The sequence below is a fragment of the Indicator indicator genome, chromosome 2, assembly GCF_027791375.1.
Source record: "Indicator indicator isolate 239-I01 chromosome 2, UM_Iind_1.1, whole genome shotgun sequence".
NCBI classification, from domain to species: Eukaryota; Metazoa; Chordata; class Aves; order Piciformes; family Indicatoridae; genus Indicator; species Indicator indicator.
The window spans coordinates 10,488,594-10,513,676 of record NC_072011.1 but is presented as its reverse complement, the minus strand read 5'-3'; the positions used below and the strand labels follow the sequence as shown (position 1 = coordinate 10,513,676).

General features: G+C 35.9%; 1 protein-coding gene across 7 annotated transcripts in view; it reads left to right on the top strand.

The window, feature by feature from the left end:
- EPHA7 (EPH receptor A7) overlaps nt 1–25,083 on the top strand; it is a 165,242-nt gene that overhangs the window by 122,175 nt on the left and 17,984 nt on the right. For 3 of the 7 annotated variants that reach the window (XM_054392180.1, XM_054392149.1, XM_054392191.1), the window contains exons 6-14: nt 2,477–2,601; nt 5,911–6,079; nt 12,039–12,147; nt 12,839–12,894; nt 16,729–16,854; nt 20,006–20,191; nt 20,780–20,841; nt 22,274–22,483; nt 23,563–23,712. In XM_054392180.1, coding sequence (XP_054248155.1) covers nt 2,477–2,601; nt 5,911–6,079; nt 12,039–12,147; nt 12,839–12,894; nt 16,729–16,854; nt 20,006–20,191; nt 20,780–20,841; nt 22,274–22,483; nt 23,563–23,712 — 1,193 coding nt within the window. Of the gene's footprint in view, nt 1–2,476; nt 2,602–5,910; nt 6,085–9,804; nt 9,827–12,028; nt 12,148–12,838; nt 12,899–14,583; nt 14,589–16,728; nt 16,855–20,005; nt 20,192–20,779; nt 20,842–22,273; nt 22,484–23,562; nt 23,713–25,083 lie in introns of all 7 variants that reach the window. The other 4 variants (XM_054392200.1, XM_054392170.1, XM_054392161.1 and 1 more) reach the window with 4 other exon arrangements.

Sequence of the window (25,083 nt, the reverse complement as noted above, 5' to 3'; positions counted from 1 at the left end):
GGAATCTTATGCAGTGTATTTCATTTCCCTGATTAAAATCTGCCACCAACTCTGTTCCTCCTTCTGTGTATTGTGGTTCCTTCCCAACAAACACAGAGTTAACTAGTACCAGAGGAAACGAGTTCATTTTGCTTCACTGCTTAAAAAAAAAAAATAATGCTACAGCCAACAGAACAAAAAAATTTGATAAGCTAAAACAAAAGGCAGCAGACGTTGAGAATGAACTCCAGTGACCTAGAGAACTGTTATATAGAACTGTTTCCTAATAAATATGAATATTAACAATTTTGGACATCTGAAAATATAAAGTTAGCAATTTGAAAAGATTTATGTGGGATAAGACAGAATATTTTACATGAAGCGTAATGACCTCTCTGAAATTCAGCCAGGATGCTGTGGCATGCATTTAGACAAAGAAGACAACTAGTTAATCATGACAAAGAAAACTAGACAGAATAAATTAGTTTGCTACATTCCAGACTCACAGCTACAAAAAGGAATACATTTCACTAATTAGAGAGTGAAAATACTCTAAGCTTTTAGAAAGAGAATACAGGACAAGACAATGAAAGCAATCCTGGCTTTGGGATGATGTATCAACCCATGGTGTTTGCTTGATACAATTTAATGATTTTATTAGGTGGGCAGCCTGCATTAAAGGGTCTTCAACTTTTATTATATTGATTATATAAAACATAATAATGCATAATGAAAATCATCATGCATGGCTTCAGTCCTTAATTTTCATGGACTCATGGAGCTTCTAATGAAATGTAAATAAACTGATTTTTAAAACCTACATGAATATACATGTTACAATAAAAAAATAGACTCTTTGCAATTAAAATAAGAATCAACAATCAAATTTTAAATTTTTGAGAAGATTGTCTTGTTTGTACTGCAGATATTTTTCCTTCATCATTACATTTTTATCATTAATGGTACAGAACTGTTCATTCTAGATGTTTTATTTCTATGTTCTTTAAATTAAATAGAAGTGAAATTCACCTGCTTGTTGCATAGCATAAAAATGCTTTTTTTTTCATCTCAAGACTGCATTATTTTGGGTAGTGAATGTTTTATATACACTTCTGAAATAAACCTTTTTTTTTTTTTTTTTGCCTGGAAAAATCTTTAGAATCTTTCAAATTTTTGTTTAAAAAAAATCTAGAGTAGAATCAGTATTAGTTTCTATACTTGAAAAAAAAAATTATCTCTAATTTTAATTGCCTTTCCTATATCTGTATTTGCTCTCCAAATATGACCCAATTCCTGTACACATAATTTTTTTTTTGGCTTTTAGCTGTGGAGGATGAGATCCTGTACCCTATTTGTCTTTTACATGAGCAGCGTCACACCCTTGAATTATTTCCATTGAACTGAGAGAGAACAAGATCAAGTCCTGCACCAATACCATAGTTGTTTTGGTTTTGTTTTTATTTTGGGGGATTGTGTTTTGGTTTTGTTTTTTAAGAGCTATGGTTTAAAAGGACTTCTCTGCTACATTGATACAGGCAGTATGTATGTTTGAGGAAAAATGTGCAGTTCCAAAGGTTGAACATCACATCAGCTGAAAATCTGTCTCCTTTTTTTAAACATGGGATAAGCTGATAAATCAAGTTATTTTTTTCAGTCCTTCACATTTTATTACTTTATCTCTTGCACATTTTTAAATGAGAATCAGTGTATCTATAATGCTTGTACGTTGTGAGTTGTTAGGGTATTTTCAAAAGGTACTTGTTTGTGGGTGATGTTTATTAGGAAGCTGTGTGCATGTGTATGCATGCAAATGTGCATATATGTCTCTGTAGAGTCATGTAGAGGAAGACAGTGTCCACTTTATTTCATAAGATCTACCTTTAAAATTGCCTTGCACTTTCAAAAAATGCCAAGACCAAATATGGAAAACTTAGCTATAAAGAGAAAATGTCCTGGAAAGGTTTGAACTAATGAAAAAGAAGAGTCAGCCTCTTAACGAAGTTGTTTTCATGTCATATTTCTGTTGTATTTGGATAGTGTGACAGACTATTTTTTAAGCAGAATTGGGCTCAGCTATATGAAATCAGCCTTAAAATGTGATTTTTATTTCTGAAATAGTAGTTTTCTTTGTATGCACCTTTCAGAAACATATACAATAAATATATAGATTTTACTTTACTCCACAGTCTAAAAATTTGCTTTATCTTCATCAGAACTAATTTTCTTAATTGTTATTCTTATCCCATCATCAGTTTCACTCTAACTTGAGCAATGACGCTTTTTGCTGTTTCCACTTTAATTCTATTTCCTTTCTAAGTTTATGAACAGTAATAGGCTCCTGCTTGAATATTCATTAGCTTTGAATTGTGAGCTATGAAAAGGTGCTTTCTTTTACCTTAATGAAAGCGGCTCAGCATGGGGCAGATCAGTAATGACATTTGATTTTAGGCATCCAACAAATTTGTTTTTTATTTATTGACACATCTTGTCCAAACAGCTCCCTCACAAGTTAGCGGAGTAATGAAAGAGAGAGTGCTGCAGAGGAGCGTGGAGCTTTCCTGGCAGGAACCAGAACATCCCAATGGAGTCATTACTGAATATGAAATCAAGTATTATGAGAAAGTAAGTGCTAAGATTATCTGTAATGTACAACCATGTGCTATTTGCTTCATGTTGGCTTGCTGTGTGTGGAGCAGTGTTAAAGCCATCAGCTATCAACTATCCTGTCTATTCAAAGTCATGGTGGTTTTTCTTATTTTTCATAACTAGCAAATTTCTGTAATTATTGTGCTTTGGTATCCTAAAAATGAAATAGACACTTGAAATCTGCCATTTTTAATTGTTTGGGCTTTTTTTCATAAATTGGACTTGGATATTTTACAATGATATATGCAATTTTCCTGCCTATTCTATGTTCTGTTCAAAGTTTGTTTCATTTCCTTCTGTGTCACTGTAATTCCATTCTTGAGATGATATATCAAATACAACTCTTGGCTGCATTTGGTATTTCCTTATGAGCTGGACAGCTTTGAGTTGGTGTCTGAAAATTTCCAAAGCACTTCCTACAGTTTCAGCTGATAAATATTCCTTATTTGTCCTTTTTAAAAGTCCCAGCATTATGAGATTTATGTCCCAACACAGTAATGAGCTGAGGGCTGCTTTTCAATATTAGATGCAGTGATCTCTGTTTCCAGTAGAATGAAATTACAATCTTTTTTATGTCAGTCAGAGTTTTACCATCCATTTCAGTGTGTCTAGGTCTTCCTTCACGATAACTTTGAAATACTCCAGAATAAAAAAAATTCTGACAAGCATGTAAGTAGGGCCACATGCACCCATAAGCTGGATGAAAGCTGCATGAAGACAGGTTGTGAAGCTATATGTTTGTCATGGGGCCCAGACATCCTCCAGATTCCTTGGAAAATTTACTGTAGCATATGACATATACCTATTATTTATAAAACATTCTGGGAGAAAAATGAAAGAATTGAAATGCAGAGAAACAAACACAGGAACTCTTTTGTAATCACTAGTGAAAACATTTAATCTCTGCAAACAAGGTAATAGTATCTATATCAAAAAGAACCTGTCAGTTTATGAGGTAGCATAGAATTAAGTAAATTCAGATCAGATTGGATCTAACATCAGGTGTCACATCTAATTTCGAGTGCTGAATTACACAAATATACTTATCAAAAGATCTTTATATGCTTTGGTAAGGGAATAACATGTTTATTTGTTGATGCTAATTCCCAGTTTGTTTGCTTTAATTACTCTTTTAACAAAATTGACCAGATACATAGATAGTGAAACAGTTTTTTAAAAGAAATTTTACTAATTTTAGCAGATAATTTTTGTTCCTCAAGTGTATATGTGGGCACACATGGAAATAAGTCCATACATGTAAGCAAAAAGAAAAAAAAACGCACATTTAACAAAGGTAAAACTGTTGTCTGCACACACAGAAAATAATAATAATAAATTAAAAAAACCTACAAACCAAAGATGTGGAGTTTTTAACACGCAAAGTAGCTCCTAGTCTGTTAGATAATTTAAGTAGGTAGTGGGAAAAGAAAGATACTAGACTTTGATAGCTTTTAGAATGTGGCTTTTATTATTTTCCTTATATATTCATGTTACTATAAATAAGCAGAAATTCATTGCCAATTTCCTGTGTTTACAAAGACAAGAACTGATGTTGAAGTTCTTTTGTAACAGAAGGAGAGCTACCTGTGTTATACTTATTACAGTGAAATTAATATAAGTTAATAAGAAAATCATCCCATGAACAGTAACAGATTAACTATACATCTTTAATTTGGTGATACAATTTCAACACAAATACTTAAATAGTTATTTTCCTTCCAAAATAATGCAGTTCAACTTGAAAAGTACTTCATAAAGTTCTCGCTGACAGCGAAAGTGGCAGTTTAAGTTTTGTTCCATTAGTTTAAAAAAAAAAAACCTATATGAACTTTTGGCTTCTTTTAGATCCAAATTAAATCAAACATTTTTATAGTTCTGAAACATTCTGATAAGTATTGCTTTCCCCTCTCACTTCTGGCTTGAAATGAAAGCTGCATGCAATCTCCCAAGTAAGCCTGTCCTATGAGATTTCTCGTTCAGGTTATTTTGATTTCGTTGTTACTTATTTATTTTGAATGCAAGAACTGTTGGCAATTCAAATAAGCCTCACTTATGCATCAAAACCCCAAATCTGAAATTCCACTGTGGCTTATAGTCCCAAATCTGACTGCTTATGGTTTCCTTATGCTTGTTTCTCATTTCTCAAACATTCTTATTTTTTCTCACATACCAACATACATTCCACCATGGTCCTCACTTACAGATGATTTAAACCCTCTTGGAGAAGATATGAAAAATTGTTGATAGCTGAGCTGGTGAGTTTGCTCAAAAGACAGACTGGGCAAGACCCAGGAGAAGCCATTACTGCATCTCAGAAAAGAAATCATGTGTTTAACCCTGTATTTCAGGAAAAGTCTTTGCTGCTTTACTGACTGCAAAGGGAAAGGTTCTCCATCATTTTTAGCTCGCAAAGTGCTACTGAAATGAGTTACAGATTTATTCCTTCCCTTTGTGTCTTTCTCATTAGCACTGCCTTGTACGGCTCATGCTTCTCTGGTCATGTGGTGCATTCATATGGTTGGTTAATTCATCTCCTCTGCCCTTCAAATCAGGGTTGCATCTGCCACCAAAAATCAACAGAGCTGCAAATATCTATGCTGAAAGATAATCTGGATCAGTAAATGTGATGAATAAATAGAGCTTTCTGAATACTGTAATGATCTGTGATACAGCTTTTGTAGTGTTTGAAAGTGAGTTATTACTCATAGGATTTGTAATCTTACAGCTTTAAATTGAGGGGGAGGGGAGGTGGGGGGTGTCATACTGAGCTGCTTTCCATGGGGTTTTCTTGAGTTCAGAGAAACAGAAGTAAGTGAAAACGAGTTAAAGACCTCAGGATTTGGTGCAAAATCCAGCCAGTTATACATTGGCAGTATTGTATGTTTTAAAGGTGTTAGAAAGGTGAGAGGGAAAGTGTTCTGACCTTGAAGGAACAGGTTTCTACATCTTCACACAGTTTAGACCCCACAGATTCCCCTGGAAAGCAATGGTCAAGTTATTTTTCATCAAAGTTTCACCAAATGTAATCAGATCCAATGAAGCAATCATTTTATGTCTGGCTGCTTTATGGCTAACAACATGAGCATCCTGTTTGGATTTTATGTTACACTTAGAGCTTCTCATTCTGTAATACTCCACAGAGCATACTTTATTTTTTATGTTGGGGAAAAAAGCATTCAACAAATTGGAATAAACTACCCAGACTCACTGTCAGTTGCTGATGTGCAACCACGATAAAAATCTGACCTATAAATATCATTTAATCCTCTGTCTTATTGTTTTCAGGATCAAAGGGAGAGGACCTATTCAACAGTAAAGACCAAGTCCACTTCAGCTTCCATTAATAACCTAAAGCCTGGAACAGTGTATGTTTTCCAGATTCGTGCTTTTACTGCTGCTGGTTATGGAAATTATAGTCCCAGACTTGATGTTGCCACACTAGAAGAAGCTACAGGTAAACAATTAGATTTACAGGAAATTGACACTTCTACTAGAAGTAGGAAGTAAAGAGAGAAAGGAGTCATAGGCAATTTTATCAAAACTAAACAAAATGAAGTTCTATATGAAGGTAGGTTTTTGTCATTAGTTCTTTTTCCATAGAACTACAATTTTTTTTTTTTTTTTTACAATTCAGTTCTTGTCTGATGTCCTTCTAATACTATTTTTCCTCATTCAAATGTGCACCTCTTTCCCCTCACAAAAGAAGTTAGTAGTGGTGAGCTGAATAACTCTTAATAGATTATTTTCTAACTGGGGAGAGGATATTTCATCCCACAGAAGCTTCTCCAAGTCACTTTTCCCCTGCTTGATTTCATGAAAAACTCATACTTTTATTTATGTCCACCCTTAGTGTTCTTTGAGTTCATTGGCTAATTTCAACTTGTTTTAGTAAAGACACAAAGATACTAGGTTTCTTTAAAGCTCATGCAATGTGTTGCAATTTGTGTAAAGAAACATCAGCTTCTCAGAAACCCTCACAATGGGAAGTATGAAACTGAAATACAACTTTCTCAGCACAGCGTACCAGGGAATCTGACTATGACATCTCAGCAGAGGGATAAACTTTTGGGAGAGCTTGTTCTTTCTATGACAATGAAACAAATCTAAAAACTACTCAGATACCTTTTTTCATAACCAGTGCAGATATGTACATGCATACTTAGAGAAAATTTTCCACATTTTGGGCTTTCAGAAAAACTTTTCTGTCACTCAGACCTGGAAGCCATGAGCCCATTCATGGGAACTGCCTGTGTCTCTGGCAGCTTCACTGCTCTCTTGTAGACCCATGCAAAGTTACACTGTTTGGGTCACAGCAGGTCATGTTTGGAATTGAGAGTACATAGCCTACAGGTTCACATAATATGGATACCAGCTTTGCTTTCTGCACTCTATGCAGCATACTTCAGGTGTGGACACACACTATTGCGTCTTACTAATTACAACCAGGTGTAGGCTGAACAATGTATAGGTATTCCTAAACCACAGTAGTTAGGTCTTGATATCACATAGAATATGAAAACTATCAATAATAATTAATGCCACCTATCTAACAGAAATAATTGAAGTAGTAATTATCATAATAGCAGGAATAAACTGTTATTGCAAATACTATTGGCTCTGTGTTTCGTAGCATGCTTTCCATCTGTAGAGTCAGTAGCAGAATCCCTATTTGGCAGAATGAGAACCTGAGGTACAAGAAGAATCAGTTTCTTATTTTGAGTAGATTTCTGGAAAACAAATTAGAAGTCTTTCATAATCTGTCATAAATTTCTTCTAATTAGCAAATTTATTGTCCATGGTGGTTTAAAATAAGTAGACCAAAATATTTTCCTCACACTTCCTTAATTATTTGAGCAATTTTTGTACACTAAAGCATACTGGTAGCCATTAAAATTAACAAAGATAATTTAAAGGGTAAACAGTCTTGACTGGAGTTTGTTCAATATATGGAAGATTAGGAAATCCAAGAATTAATGTATCACAACACTCGTGTTCTTTTTCTAACTCAAGGGATGAAAAGCTGCTTATAGTCTGTTGATGTACTCAGCCAATATGCACATGCCAACTAAAATGTCCTGTTCTTTCACTGAATTAAAGGGGCAATGGGTATAAACTAGAACACAGAAGGAGAAACTTCTGTACTGTGAAGATGATGGAACACTGGAACAAACTGCCCAAGGAGATTGTGGAATCTCTTGCTCTGGAGACTTTCAAAACCCTCCTGGATGTGTCGCTTTGAAACCTGATCTAGGTGTACCTGTGTTAGCAGGAAGGTTGGGCTAGATGATCTTTGGATTTCCTCCCAACCCCTATGATTCTGTAATTCTGTGACATTATAGAATATAATTCCTACTAGGGATAATAATCTACAATTTTCCACATATGGCTTTCAGAAATGCTTAAAATGTTGGTCAAAAGACAGTGAATTCCATTACATTCTACTAGAATTGCTTTACACAACAATAGTTTTGTTAGTCTTTGTTAACGTTTTAGGAACACCTTTATTGGATCATTTTTAGCAAATATACTGTAGGTGAAGGACTGTGCAAGTGAGCACAGTATCCAGAATTCAGTCCTGTGCTACAACTGTCTTTCTGTGGATTTCTGAATGCAGCTTTTAAATATGTCAAAAATTACGTTCAGTGAGAATACATATAGATATATATATTTATGATGTATATACACACACATTGATATGTAAGAATGTATATATATATAGTGACCATCACATAGTCACATTCCCCACCTGAATTTCTCCGGGGTAATTTTTGCAGTTAATTTTCACAAGAAGCTGGGAGGGGCCACAGCCAGGATAGCCAGACCCAACCGTTCTATGGGACATTTGATACTGTGATATCATGCCCATTATAAAAGTGGGGAGCTGGTTGGGAATAGCATGTGATCTTGGAACTGAAGGCCAGGTCAGGCAGAGGCAGGAAGTTCTGGGTGGTGAGCAGTTGCCTTATACATCCCTCATTTTATATATTATTTCATGGGACCATAGGATGTAAGGGGTTGGAAGGGACCTTCAAAGGTTTCTGTAGGTATTACTGTTATTGCTATTGTTTCTTCTCTTTGTGGTGTTCTATTAAAACACTGTGGGCTGAGATAAGGAGAGTTTATCTTTTTCTCCCAACTGTCCTTCCCATCCCACCAGGGATCACTGGTATCACTCAAGTGGTAATTTTGTCTTTTGATTCCCAGTTGTATTTAAGAGTTACATTAAATGACTTTTAGCCAGTGGATATGAAGATGATCCTGTGCCTTTTGTAACCAAAGGAAATTTTGCCACTTGCTACAGCAGTTAACATCATGGTAGGAAGACTCAGCACAAACTATAAAACTTTGTTTTTTCCTCTTGCTATGACTCAAATCAAGCAACGTTGAAGTAATATGCAGATGTACAATTTATTCCTAATGTCTGAAATAACACTACTATGCATTTTTGTAGAAGGCATAGAGCATAATATTTAAGAAAGTAGTATTTGGCCTGAAATGAATCCAGTTTATCATTAAAGCTTTCATGGTGAAATTAATCAGGAATTCTTTTCTGCAAATAATACATTTCCCTGCAAGAGAAGGTGTCACTGGAGGAGGAACAGCACAACTTTTACAGCTGCACTTCTGGTTTTTCTCTCCCCTGGGTTTTTCTGGTATTTTGTTTTAATTGTGGTCTGTTTGGGTGTGTGTGTGTTTGTTTGCTTTTCAATCTTCTTGAGTGTTTGAATATGCATTCCCCATCGCTTCAGCCATATATTTAAAAGATGGGTTTAGCTCTTTTACATTGGCACATACAGGTGTCATCCTCTAAGTCTAAGCACAGTTTAAGTAGAGGTAAAGGCATACTTCCCTGATATCACCATTGTGGCATCATCAGTGGCAGGTACCCATGCCATGTACCTCCTGAAAGAATCATCTGTACCCCAAAAGCATTCTTTTAAGAACACTCTAGCATCTTTATTTCTGACAAACCACAGTGAGGAGAAGCTGAGGGAGCTGGGACTGTTTAGCCTGGAGAAGAGGAGGCTCAGGGGTGACCTCATTGCTGTCTACAACTACCTGAAGGGAGGTTGTAGCCAGGAGGGGTTTGGTCTCTTCTCCCAGGCAACCAGCACCAGAACAAGAGGACACAGTCTCAAGCTGTGCCAGGGGAGGTTTAGGCTGGAGGTGAGGAGAAAGTTCTTCACAGAGAGAGTGGTTGGCCATTGGAATAGGCTGCCCAGGGAGGTGGTGGAGTCACCATCCCTGGAGGTATTCAAGAGGGGATTGGATGTGGCACTTGGTGCCATGGTTTAGATAGTCATGAGGTTTAGGGTGACAGGTTGGACTCGATGATCTTTGAGGTCTCTTCCAGCCTTCTTGATTCTATGATCATCCCAAAACCTGGCTTCTAATTCACCCTTATTGTAACAGACTGAGTTGATCACATAGCAGTGGGAAGCAACACAGTGTACCTGAACAGAGGCAGATGTCTCAGACTGCTGTCACTGAATTCATATCAGACCATGCCCACAATCAGAGTTATTTTATTTTGATGTAAAAATATGAGACATTGCATCCCACCTACCCTACCAGTTGGCCTGTGTACTATGTCCCCAGCATTTTCCAGAGCCCAAATAACATCCTCAGCTTACTTCCAGGGTGTACCAGTATCAAAAATCTGTGAGACAGTTATGTAGAGCAACCCACTCACATATGTCAACCTCTATGCACTCAACTTGGCTCCTAAATTAAGTGTCATGCTGTGCTGGGTGTTTTTCCAAACTTTGTTGGATGGATGCAGCTTTGCACCTTGATCATTACGACAGGATGACTTTTGACTTCCAAGTGAGGTTTGCACTGAAGTTCAAAGAGAGAAAGGAAGAGTTTTAGGAAATGCTCTGTTTCCCATAAATTTGGTGTTGTTTGGGGTTGTCTTCTTGGATGTCCTGGGGATGTTACAGGAACTGAGCTGAAATAACTTATGCCCCTATGCTCTGTCATGAGAAGTGACCAGTGATTTCCTAAAAGTTCCACAAGTGACATGTATGTATATGCAGGCCTGCAGTAACATCCCACTAATCTGAGTTACTCAAAAATAAGTTGCTCTGTTTTTTTTTTTCACTTAAAGACCTCATATGAATAATGAGATCATCCACACTTGTATTGGGTAGAACATAGAAAAGTTACAAAGTTTCTTTAGAAAATAAAATCGAAGCAAGGAGGGAGTGGGGAACAAAAGGGTGTATTATTTTGAAGGGTAAGCAGTTGGTACAGGCCAGTGTCAGTGAAAAAAATAAATCATGTTGATTGTCTCACTTTTCCCCAGAGAGAGCAAAGAAAAGACTGGTTTATTTATTTCTATGGGAACCTCTGAAGTCTGCAACAGGAACCTGATCCTGTGGAATTCATAAAATCTTCATGTAGACATTCCTGTTCAGTTATTGCTACCACCAGTTCACCATATTAACATACCATCTACAGTTTAGTTAAGCAACTCTTGGCTGGGTTTCCTTTTCTATCTCTCTGATGCTTATAGATGACTCACATTTTCATAGTCCCTTGCTAATCATCACTGCCTGATGTCTCCTCCTTTATTCTTAGTCTCTTGGGCTCAGTCCTCACTGTTACAAATCAGCAGAGCTCTATAGATTTCAGTACAGCTGTACTCATTTAATGTGACTGAGTACATGGCCACCCTCATTAGACATTTAACAAACCTTGAGGTTTCTCAGGCTAAGTATTTACATCCTCAGTTTACATTAATGTGACATGAATACATTTGCATATATTAATAGGATTGGCATATCTGGATTATAAAGAGCAATAATTTGCAGATATTTTAGCATGTAAATTCTCTGAAGCATGGAGAATTCCACTTTGTATATGCAGAAGCACCATTTAGTTGATAACAGAAACAAGTGATAATAATAACCCTTTGCAATGATTAATAGCAGTGAGAGATAGAAATACTCTAACTAGGAAATCTGTGTTAATAGGTAGTGTTTCATCTCAAACATTTTTCTTACAGTTAGACACTATTTCATGGGTGCCATCAAAGTCCTATCAACCGGTTCTGGAAGAATATCCAGGCTTTTCCTTTTATGTAGGAGTCAACCCCAGAGCAAACCCCAGAAGACAGCACAGCAGTCAGAGGGAATGGGAGTGGCTGGTGCTGGCTTTTGGTTAATGGCTATACCACATAGCCAAGTCAATTCCACCATAACTCCTTTTTATTCCCTGCAGACCATTATTAACTCATCCAACATTTGGATAAATTTCTATTTGAAGCCCTTCTTCAGCCTAACTTTATCAATGTAATTGTTTCAGGCAAAGGCAAACAGTCTGCAATTCATGATGGTTGACTTAATTTTTCACAATTCTCTTTTAAGGAATAATTTTTCATTAATCTCTGCCCTGTGCTTTGTTTGTAGCCACAGCTGTTTCCAGTGAACAGAATCCTGTTATTATCATAGCTGTGGTTGCTGTGGCAGGAACCATCATTCTGGTATTCATGGTGTTTGGATTCATCATCGGGCGAAGGTATTGCAACTTTCAAAGGCATAACCATATCTGACCTCAGTCTTGTTAACTGTTCAGACGTAGTCTAATCTGGGATAGTAATTTGCCAAACTGAAATGGATGTCGTTTTTAGTAAGGGCTATTTTAATTTAAATCCCATTATCAATTATACAGTTTGTCTTCTTACTTTAGCAAGACACTTAAATCAAGATGTTCTTTTTTTGCCCTATGTAAATGTGCTGTAAAGGAACCCTTAGCAGGTTCTTTACCTGTACTCCTCAAAGTCCCTCTTTCTGTTCAGTTTTTTTCATGTGGAGAAGTCTGACACTTTATCTGATCAGCCTTGAAATGACTTTACATTCAAGAAAAAGAGGCACAGCAGTAGGTTTAAGAATATCCTCATGTAAAACGGTGTTCTGCTTTCAAGTTCTTTAATCCTCTGTTTTATCCATAGAAGCTTTTCATTAGAACTAGAATTTTCTCTTTAGAACCTGTCCCAACTGGTATTTGATACAAAAGCCTTTTGATTGCAACTGTTCATGATTTATTTAAAACTTTACTGTCAAAAGAATTATAGCTGAAACTTTCAAAGGGGCTATAGGAGTTAGGTGTCCAGTGCCTGAAAATCCCAGCCTGCGGAACTGATATTGTCAGGGCTTTAAATATAAAGTAAATCATTATTTACCAGTAAAACTGGTCTCTTTCTTTTCAGGCATTGTGGCTATAGCAAAGCTGATCAAGAAGGGGATGAAGAACTTTACTTTCATTGTAAGTGTTTTGTTTTTTTTCCCCTTCTTTCAAAAGTTCCCAGCTGCAATAATGTAGACAACACTAAAACAACACTGTTACGAAAGACAATGCCATAAAAAGTTCAAAAATGCTGTGTAAATAGCAAGTGGGAAGTTCAACATTGTAAAAACACAAAAAGAATGTAGATTAAAGTCAACATTGCTCACACAGACGGTTTTATTTCTATGCATGTGTATGATATACTGCTGTTTTCATTTTGCCTTTTTTCTTTTGGTTCCTTTGAATATGTGTTTCACGCTGTCCTAATGATCCCTCTAAGGTGCAGTATCTAAGACACCTTTGGCTGAGTGACTATATGATCTTTTACCTCAGATTAAGAAAATGTGGGTCACAGTGAAGCTGTTCTGCTTGAAAGTTGTTTTCTTCTACTATCAATATAGTAGCATCAATATTTACAAAACAATGCCCTTAAAAAACATAGTATTTAATATTAAAATAAAGGTTAGCTACTTCATTACTGTTCCCTGTTCTAAAATCAGCTGCCTAGCTAAGAATTAAAATCACAGCTACCTTCTGAACTAGTGTTAGAACCCTGGGAAAATTAATCTGAAAACGTAAAGACATGGGAAGGTTTATGCAAGAATTGTTTATAAAAATACTGCTTTAAAATTTTCTTATTTTAGCCCTTTTTCATTTCAGTTGTAATACATCTTTGACAAGAAAAAAAAAATTGTTTAGAATCAGTCATAAACTCATGAAGTATGGTAACACTAAGTTGAAAATTATTTTGAATTTCCAAACTTGCAAAATCACATAGTAGAATTATACTGAATATAAGCTTTGATACAGAACAATGCCTGGGTTTCCAGTCTTCTGCCTTTACTGATAACTCTCATATCAGTAGAACTTGCCATTTAATCATGGTATGCTGTATATAGCCTTTGCTGTATGCCAGTAATTGCAGCTGTAGATTAAATACATGAGTTTTTTTTTTTTGTTTTTTTTTCTAGTGAAAGAAGTATGGTTTATCTTATTTTACATCTGATAAAAGCATGAGCTGTTATCAGAATGTAAAGTCACATGGAGAATGAAGTAGCCATTAGCCACCAAATGGTAGCAGCTTCTCCATGCATGCCTCATTTTAAATGAGTAGTTCTAGCCAAAATTCCTCAAAATCAGATCAAGGTTTCTGTTTCACCTTTCTGCCCTGAAAAAAAATCAGATCAGCTGGAATTCATTCATGCTTCCTGAGTTTGGGTGTATTGCTACCTAAATCACTCAAATGCAGTAAGTATTGAACTTTAGTCAATCAATTCATAATCTGTGGTGAAATAAAAAAGGTGGAAAATAGTAATGGGGTAAGATTTTTTTTTATCATGCACTTTGCAGTGCAGCTGATTTTAAAGGATTCATCAAAAAGTCTGATGTTACTTAAATACTACTATTCTGGGAATGATGAATTTGAAATTTAAGTCTCATAGATGCATAAGCTTTTCACATCTTCAGAAGAGCTACTGCTTTCACTTTTGAAATCTGCTTTTTGCCCTTGAAGGAAAAGATCAACTATGTACTCCTGTATGTCACTATATATACAAAAGGAGTATGCTAGCTAAATAATTGCCATTATTGGTGACACTTTTTTGCTTCAGCTAAAGTGTAAATAAATTAATATGAAAATTAATATGAAAATACTAATACTCGGTCCAGACATGGTGATAGTTTTTAAGTATTCATTTCACCCAATTTACTTTCAAGAAATCTGGTTATCCAGCAAATCAGTCAACACAAATAGAATACACAGTCTTTTAAAAATTATAGCACCAAATACAAGCCACCTTTTGCCAAGCTATTTTAAATCATCTGTCAATTGAAAGTGTAGTGTTTAATTTTATGTACAGAAGGTGATGGAACCCAGTGTTGTCTGTTGTCTTGATCTTGAACACAGAGCTGTGAACACCAGTTTGATGTACTTCTGTTCCATAGCATCTAGACAACTTTCTTCTGTGCTGAGGGTCTAGATTGGATTTTCAAAAATGTAGCTTACAACTTCATACAAAAACTTACAAATAACCATTTCTTTAAAGGAAGTTTTAAAGCACTATATTTATTAGAATATCATACAGTTCCTTCTGGTCCCCCTCAGCTCTCTGTGACCTGAAGTGATACACTCGAAGATACAAATACAATAGAAGAGTTTAGTCAAGCAGTTCAGATTTATATTTGCTTTTCTCCAACAATATTCTTCTAACAGTTTCTTCAAATACAGGCCAGTATTATTTCACATTGGTATGCCAGGATAACCTGGGCAAGTCAAAATGTTTTATGATAGCTTGAATAAAGAACCATCAGAGACCTACTTGAGATTTGCAAGTTTGCCTCCAATCCAGGCCCATTATCACAAATACAAAAGGATGGCTCCTTCTCCATTTCCTTTCCTGAAAGCACTATTATGTAGGAAGTTAACCTATTGCTTTCTTCTCACTTTCTTAAGTCTATCCTGATTTTCAGAAATAAATATTTTTATTTTAATTTTTTTTTAACATCAGTACAGTTGGAAGAATATCTGTTTAAATACATAATATGGCTCATAATACTGTTTGGGCAGCAGGTAAAATAATTTCTCCAGTTGGAAATTTGTTAGATTACTCAAACTATTTACCTAAGTTTTTTTCTTCTTGTGAGAGTTTGGTTTGGGTTTTTTTGTTTGGTTTGGTTTTTTTTGTTTTTTTTTTGTTTTTTTTTTTTTAGCAAAACCATATACAACATAAACACATAATTACTAAGATTTTTTTTCAATATATTTTCAAATCTTAAATATTTTATTCTCAATTAGAAGGTTACAAAGGAACAATAAATTATTTGTTTTGTATTAACTTTTGGTCCCGTTCTTGTACATCAGTGTATCAGAGGAACATTCCTTCATTTTCATATGGAGTGTTAATTCACTGATTTAATTAAAGTTCAAGACTTTAATCCTTGTGAGCCAAATCTGTTTTGTAATAATTGCTTGATTAATAGATTCCTGAGTTGCTCTACTTTCACAAGTTTCTACTTTCACTAGAAGAGCAAAGAATAATTTTCCTGAATTAGCAGCAAACTGAGGGATAAAATGACATGTCCAGAGCACTATTGCTGCCTGTGTTGCACTGCATGCTATACTTGAAAAAAAAGGAAGCAAATTATTCCCATAGGTTCTTGAGAAAGGGAGTAACTGTGCCACAAAGCCCACTTCCCCTTCCTATACCTTCACAAGCTGACTACAAGTGTTTCACATATTTATATTCTAGTGAAAGAAACATACTTAAGGGTATAAATTCTGTGTGCTGGGAATAGTTTAGCTTGGCCATTTCCACAGTCTGCAAATACTATTATATCCAATAATTTAACCCAATTGAAGTAGGTGGAGGAGCCTTTCAAGTTCCACTAGAAGATAAAGATAATGTAAAGAGATGCTGTTTACACAATAGGATAACCTGTCCTTACATAGAGAGGAAAAGAAAGTTTCACCTCCTCTGCTGTTCTTGTACCCCTTCCCCTGATTAATTTTTGCTCCCACTAAAGCCTTGTGTTTTATTCCATTGAGCGATATTTAATATTTATAACTTCTTTCGCTTTAAGGAAGATATGCAGATGCTAATATTAGTAATTTTTAGAGATGGGATTGTTTATTTCTGCTGATGTGCTTGTACATGATGCTTAAAACTACAGTCACTTCTTAGAGCAGCTCTGACTCAGGGAGTGTGGAAGTAGCTTCACTCTTCCGAGGAGCACTCTGCGTAATGAAATTCCTGGGCTGACTGCACAATAAGTGCCTTTGCTTCATCACAGTCATGCTTTCTTACATCATTACAGTTAAATTTCCAGGCACCAAAACCTACATTGACCCTGAAACCTACGAGGACCCAAATAGAGCTGTCCATCAATTCGCCAAGGAGCTAGATGCCTCTTGTATTAAAATTGAGCGTGTGATCGGTGCAGGTAAGGCTGCCATGGCTTCCTGATTCAACTGTTCCATTTAGCTGGGATCGAAACTCATACATCATAATGACAGGCAAATAATTATTCCTCAAGTACAGAAGAACTTTTTTCATTTGCTGGAGTGGTTAAGAGCAATGAAGCTGCACTCGCTTCTAAAATGTAAAAACAAATGGTGGGGAGGTTGGGGGGGAAGCAAGAACAAACAAATAAATAAGTAAATGAAGAGTTTTGCTTGACATTGAAAGCTGGTGGGTTTATAATCCTGTATCTGCTGTTAAAAATGTAATTGGGAAAGGGGGCAGTTCTGCTACCTCTTATTTCCTGTCAGAGCAAAGGCGTTAAGCATGAGTGGAAATTCTACTCCTTTCCTTTGTGAAAAAGGGCTTTTTGACCTGTGAATTTTGTTCATGTGAGTAAGAAAAACTGGCTGCAGCACAAAATCTTAAATAGAGACTATGAAGGTCTTGTTTCTGTATAACAAAATCTTCCCTAAGGCTGTTTTGGTTTTTTTTCGTTCTACCATTTTTCTTTTTGATATTTTATGAATACAAAAAGTTATTGTTTAACTTCTCATGATTGATTGTAATTACACCAGCATTACATTGCTTTTCTTCCTCTTGAACTGTCTACCACCTACTTAAGCCATGGTGTTCATGCTCTAAAAAGGCAGTTTCATTTGTTTGCATTAATAAGATATGTGTCATTTTTATTGCACTACTCCATGCAGTGAAATTAAGTTTCCATGGGTAAGAAAAATATCAAATACTTGGGATTCCTGAAGGAAATGTTCTTTCATTTTCCTGCTGTTTTATAAAAGTATTAGTAAGATACTATTAAAATCACCTTACAGTTCAGGACTGTAAATTACATACCGTGGTATTATTTAAAATGAGAAAAAGAAAATAAATATCTCTGGTTTACAACTGGTTTACCTCTAAGAAAATCTTTGCACTTTGAAGTCACGATACCTCTGTAAAAGAACCTCACTCATGTTGAATCATGTCTTAATCAAGGATTAGTACCATTGAAATTAACAACGCTGCTTGAGCAAATTATTCCTTCAGATGAGTAAGAGCATAAGAATCCAGCCTTGCTAACTAGTAACTTTATGAATCTAGAATGATAGCATCTAGAAAAAAATTACTGAGCTTTATCTTGTGCTTTGAGTTTAAAAAACTATCAGCACAGCAACAGTTCACAGCACAAAGATGAATTCAGTTGGACTTTGACAATGCCTTCTGAGCAAAATGCTGAAAATGCTTCAGTTGCAAATACAGATTTTTGTTTGATTTTAATGAGTGTAACTGATAGCAAAAAAACTTTATGGGTGTCAGTAGTTTTTGTGAAGAAAGTTAATTAGAAGTGATATGGTGAAAGCACATTGTGTATGGAGTTTAGCTATGGCATTAACCTATTGATGTAGACAAAAATCGGAGGGAAATGAGATGCAGTCCAGGAACAACAGAATATTAAAGACCCAAAGAAGCAGATGAAACTCCAAAGTAGAATATAGAGTTTCTGATATGGACAGCATCAGAAGAGCGACTTAGCAGTCTATATCCATCTTCAGTGCTGGCCACATCAACTGTTGAGTAGTGCCATGTCTCTCTCAGAGAAACAGGGTGCAAGTATGCTTTGTGCTCAATTTGCGTGAGGGATATGTGCTTTTCTTGCCAATATTTTCATTACCATCCCGCTGCGGCCACCTGTCAGAAACAGAATATGGCGTCCACTATATTGAGTCCTTGTTCGTACCACACGTTTTTTGGTTTAGCCTCTTCCTTGTTGGCATGCTGGGCTAGTAGCCGTGTGGCTGTGCAGTATTCCCACTCTTGTCATGTTTTCTAGGTCATTTTTGGGCATGATTTCCGATGAATATACTATTTTCTTGGGAATAAAAGTAGTTCACTGGCTAGCATCTGGGCCTGAAGTGGATAATATAGAAGTTCAAGTTTCTGGTTTGCTGGAGTGTGAGTGATCTGCTTTTGGAAATCAATCAAAATCAGATCACAGACAGCTGGAAAGGATTTAATCCTTAATTTCTCCATTGCCAAGTACCCTAATTACCTGGCTCTGAAATATCACACACACATACCTTTTTTCTTGATTTCGGCGTGGAACAAAATTTTAGAAGGTACGGCTAGAGAAAATTGTTATCCTTTAATAAATTCTTGCAAGTAGGAGCTGTGAATGAGGTGAGTGGTGAATTCATCAATAGGCATCCATAATTCTAATGAAGTGCAGAAGGGAGGCACCAAAGGGTGTGAGCAGCTAGTTGTTGTGTATGTTACAGTCGTTCCTCATGGTATTCATAGTTATGACATGGATATTCAGACCATGACTGCGGTACACAAGGACAGCTTAGGCTAATGACTTACCTGTGCTTGCAGGAACAATTGTACTGTGTCTGTCCAATTAGCTCAAGTACAGCATGGTGTTAACAGAGGTATGTGGAGGTTATTGAGGCTTTTATATATATTTTTATATATATATATGCTTGCTGGTTGACTCACCTTTCCCGCCCCCCCCCCCCCTCCACTTCTTCAAGTTCCAATTTTCTGTTAGCTTAGAAGCCTTTTCAAATTTCTGGTATTTGTTTGGTTTCGTTTAATGTAACAAAATTATTATAAGTCACACCTTTAATTTCATAATCTGCAAAGTAAATTATCCTGCTTGAAGGGAATAATATAGTGCTTCATTTAACACCATAACAATTTAAATTAAAAGCAGCTCTGAAAGAGATGCCTTTTGAAAAAGAAAAAAATAATATAAAATTTACTGTACCTAAAGAAAAGAAAACATGTAGAACAAAATCACATTTTCACCTAGAAATGGTATTACTATTTATGTGAAAGTATTTTTCTATGAAAATAGCTACTTCATATCTGTTTCCTATTTATGAAAAAGATGTTACAAATTACTAACAAGTCTTTTAAAAGATTAGATTCCTGTAGACTGATTTAATGTGAAGTGTTTACTCCATAAGTTACTTAGCAATTCGTAAAGCACGGGCCTGTCTTTGTGTTCTAAAGTAATGCCTTTAAAATATGAACATTCCAGATGTTCTGGTTAAGAACCAGTTGTATTAAGGCCTAAAAAGAATATGGATATTATAATCAGAGTAAATCAGTGTTGATCTACTTCATTTTAGGAGAATTTGGTGAAGTGTGCAGTGGACGTCTAAAGCTTCCTGGCAAGAGAGATGTTGCAGTAGCGATAAAAACTCTAAAAGTTGGCTACACTGAAAAGCAAAGGAGAGATTTCTTGTGTGAAGCAAGCATTATGGGACAGTTTGACCACCCCAATGTTGTTCACTTAGAAGGGGTTGTTACCAGAGGTAAGCAGCGACCTGATCTGTCAGTCAATAAGAGCATAGTGGCAGAAATTATATTAGCTTATTTGTGGTCAAAGATTCAAATTGTAAACAGGCTGCACACTCTTAATGGATTTTCTCCTGATGCGTAACTAACTAAAACAATACTTACTTTATGCTACAACCTAAGGAAAAAAAATTAGATGCATGCATGATTAAAAGATGAAATACTTTGAAATATATTATTTTTCTAGTTTCATTTAGTTTCAAAGACCATGAAGAGAGATAAGGTTTCTTATGTCCTTTCATATTATCTGAAGCGTCAGTATTCCGGAGTCCTGTTCACACAGCAGGAGTTGGGAGAACACACTGACATTTTGATTTGTATGGTTTAATTTTGTGAATCATGACCACATTCCATGCAGACATTTAAGAACTTATTACAGCTCAGTAACAGTGCTGGAGGCCTTCAGAAATGTTCATTGTCTCAACAACTCAGTCTTCCAAAGGAGTTGCATGTGTTTTATCAAAAAAAAAAAAAAAAAAAAAAAAAAAAAGGCACTCCATTTGTGTTACAGTTTCTCAAATAAAATCTGTCTTCTTTTATTTCAGGGAAGCCAGTCATGATTGTAATAGAATACATGGAGAATGGGGCCTTAGATGCATTTCTTAGAGTGAGTACCAAAATGAAAATATATATAAACATATTTTAAATGGCAGATATATAATATTATATATTGTCACTTTAAAAAAATTGGGTTTAATATATGTTTATATAGAATCATAGCTTTGTCAGGGCTGGAAGGGACCTCAATAATCATCAACTTCCTACCCTGCTGCCATGGGCAGGGACAGTTTTCACCCGATCAGGTTGCCCAGAGCCACATCCAACTTGGCCTTAAAAATTTCCGGGAATGGGGCTTCCACCACCTCTTTGGGCAACCTATTTCAGTGTCTCACCAACCTTATGGTAAAGAACGTCTTCCTAAAGTCTTATCTAAATCTTCCCTCCTCTAGCTTGGATTCATTCTCCCTAGTCCTATCACTACCCAACATCCTATAAAGTCCCTCACCAGCTTTCTGGTAGGTCCCCTTCAGATACTGGAAGGCCACAATAAGGGTCTCCTTGGAGCCTTCTCTTCTCCAAACTGAACATCCCTAAGTCTCTCAGCCTGTCTTCATAGAAGAGGTGCTCCAGCCCTCTGATTATCCTCGTGGCCCTTCCAACACATCCATGTCTTTCTTGTAATAGGTATACTTGCATTATATCCATATAATTAAAATTATTTTTAGGCTCAAATGGAGCTTGCCAAATACTAGCAGTCCTCTACGTTATTTCAGCAAAACCAGACCAGAAATGAGAGGATCAGACAGGATCACATGGGAACATTCTAGGAATTTAAGTGATTTAATATGACATAGACATGGTGTTTTATTATTGCCATCAGCTGAAGTTAAAACCACTGATACCTGAAGCCAATTTTCTGCCTTTTGGGAGCAGATTTATATTGTGTCAGCATGGTAGAAATCAGCATACAAGAATCTCTAAATTAACTATGGTAGTGTTTAGTAGAAAAACAACGGGGGAAAAAAGTGCAAGTTCACAACAATTTCAGTTTCTGAGTTTATTCTGAGCTGACTCTTTACCAGGTGTACAAGATAGTATGAGAAGGTGTACAAACACTTTATAGAGAACAGAAAGATTGTTTGTTTGATGAACTACAAGATATGAATAACATTATCAGTAGCTAGGGCTCCAAAAGGAGATAGTTCTTATTTTCTTTACAATTAATTAATGCTGAGAGATGAAAAACACAGAGCCAAACTACAAAAACCTGTGCATCAGGTCATCTCTCTTATAAGAGACTTTCCATATCTTAGCCAGAAATTTATAGTGATTGGCAAGTTTTGTTACTTCTAGTACATTAACTACTCACACGTTTCTCTTTGAAGAAAATAAAACTTGTGTTTGAAGCGACTTTCTTTGCCTCAGGATGCATTGCCACAGAAGTAGTAAATATGCAGAAAGCTTAAGTTATAAAACTAATTCTTATTTCTCTTCTCAGCTATACTAACAGGAATTGCTGCTACTTTTTTTCCCTCCAGAAACATGATGGGCAATTTACAGTCATTCAGCTAGTGGGAATGTTGAGAGGAATTGCTGCTGGAATGAGATATTTGGCTGATATGGGATATGTACACAGGGATCTTGCAGCACGCAATATCCTTGTCAACAGCAACCTTGTTTGTAAAGTGTCAGACTTTGGCCTTTCCAGAGTTATAGAAGATGATCCAGAGGCTGTCTACACTACTACCGTAAGAGAAATCTGTGGGATTTTGTAGTTTTGAGATGTGGTTGTTAAGAAAAACATATCTTCCAGATAGTATGGATAAGAGAATATGTTACTTGCTTGGGAAATGTTAACCACAATAAAAATAAGAGTGTTTGCAGTAACCTGACTCTAATTAGGGACTGATTTTTTTTTTTTTTAACCATATCTTTTTATTTGGTAAAGTTCTAAAAATTTTGCACAGTAGTTTTGTTATTCCTTTCTTCGTGATTTTGTGTTTGAACAAATGGGAAAGATTTACCCATAAATATTTTAATCATCGCATTTACTATGAGTCATTTAAAATATTTGTAAGCTACTACTATTTTTCAGACTAGATTTTATCTCACCAAAAGGCTGACTAGCTTGAGGCTAGACTGTGACAAAGCTCAAATCCTGTATTTTCCCTTGCTTTTGGGTGGGACACTTTTCTTAAATAAGCATTCATCAAGCACACTATGCTCTTTATTCTTTTGCTGAGCCAGCTCCACTTTCCCACCCATGGGGCCTCCTTGTACCTATTTTCTCATGCTGAGGGAAGGAGAGGCCCCTGGAATCTGCTCCAACAGGCGCAGGGATCCAGGAAACCACATCGGTGTTCATGGCTGTCACTCCTGCTGCTGTGCTCTAAGTGGTATCCTGTTTTAAAAACATCAGACTGAGATTTCGGAAGAGCCATATGACAAGTCAGTGGGTTTTATAGGAACAGGATGATTCCCTTCATCTATTTTCAGCCAGCAATGAGCTAAGTGACTAGTATAAATCAGATATCTAAGCAGCCCCTTAAAATCAATAGACACAGAAGAGCACTACTAGAGAAATGCACCCAACTTAGCTTATCTAAGTTGGGTATCTAAGTTTCTGTGGTCCAAGTGTTTTAAGAGCCTAAACTTCCTTAGACTCCTTTGAAAAGTCTCCATTCAGCTTAGTAGATGGTATAAATGCTGGTTCTGATGCTGAATAAAGTAAATAAAAATGTAGTCTACAGAAGAAAAAAAACCACAAAATATATTCTTTATTCTCTTTTCTTTCTTTCTTTCTTTCTTTCTTTTCTTTTTTTAATAGGGCGGAAAAATTCCAGTGAGATGGACAGCTCCAGAGGCCATCCAGTACCGCAAATTTACATCAGCCAGTGATGTGTGGAGTTATGGAATTGTTATGTGGGAAGTAATGTCTTATGGAGAACGACCTTACTGGGACATGTCAAATCAAGATGTAGGTTATCCTTTGTCTAGGAGCATGTGTGTGTGTTAGAAGAAAAACTATATATCATAGACATATATATATTGTTTCACTATACATCCTTAAAATGTTGGGTTGGAATTTATCAAAATGCTGTAGATTTCTCAAAAAAGTTACAGAGCTCTCACTCTTTATCTAAATCTCTAAATTGTTCTTCTGCCATGTGGATATTGTAGGTTTCTGTCTCAAGTTTCAAGTAAAATTGGAAAATCAAAAATAGTAATAAAGGACTCTTCACTGTATTACACTTAAGCATAGAAAGAATTAAGTTTTATTTCCAATAAAAAATAATTCTGATGTTTCTGACTTCAAAGCAACGACTGAAAGAAGTTGTTAAAAATCTGAGCAGCAGTTAATGACCTACTTTGGCATTTTCAAGTTAATTATACTGATTTAACAATACCCTTGTTTGCATAAAATATGACCCAGAGCAACAGGTCTGCAGTAATAGAACAGACGGGTGTTGATTGCTGACAAATTTATTAATATGGAATGAACACAGAAAAAAACCCATGCAAGTAAGAAAGATGTCAGAAAGAGTCCCATTTAAAGTTCTTCAGATCAAGGTCTTGAGTGTGGGGGGTTTTTTGGTTATTTTATTTTTTTGATTGAATGATCGACATCAAAGCTGGGAAAAAAGATAAAAAGTGTAAATGATGAGTCAGTTTGGTACAGTGCAAAGTTGTTAATACTTGACAGGTCTCAGTGTCAAAGATTTCATGGACTGTCAAAATATGGGCAAACAAGTCCTTGGGGCAGAGAAAGAGAAATATTTACATTCCCTAGACACCCAGTAGAGTTTCATTTCTTTTGACACCTTCCTTCTGTAGTAGATTCAAACATAAAAGAAGTCTGACAGGAATATAAGATGCCTCAAAGGCAAACCTTACCTATCTTTCAGGGAAAACTTTTAAGTAGGGGAGAAATTTTGGTATCTTCATGCTTCTTGTCAGATTTTGAAAAAGTATTCCCTCTACTGAAACCTGAAAGCAAAGTGCATGAATGAACCTTTTTCATAAAACAACTAATTACCACTTGCTGTTTCATCTCTTTTTTAGCATCTTGCATAATAATCTTCAATAGCACATAGTTAAAAGATGCATCGATTACTTGGTAAAATAATGTCAAATATACTTGGATTCTGTGATCTTCCCAAGACTTTGTGTGGTCTTTGTGTCCTCCCCAAAAAAATTTACACACCCTGCCAATCCGTAGATAAATCTACGATGCAACAATTTTGAATCCCCTTATGGTTGTTTATTTTCCTTCACAGGTACCAATGGGAGTATTTAGCTTGAATAAAAGTGCTAAATATGTCTCTTCTAAATTTGCATATATACTTGG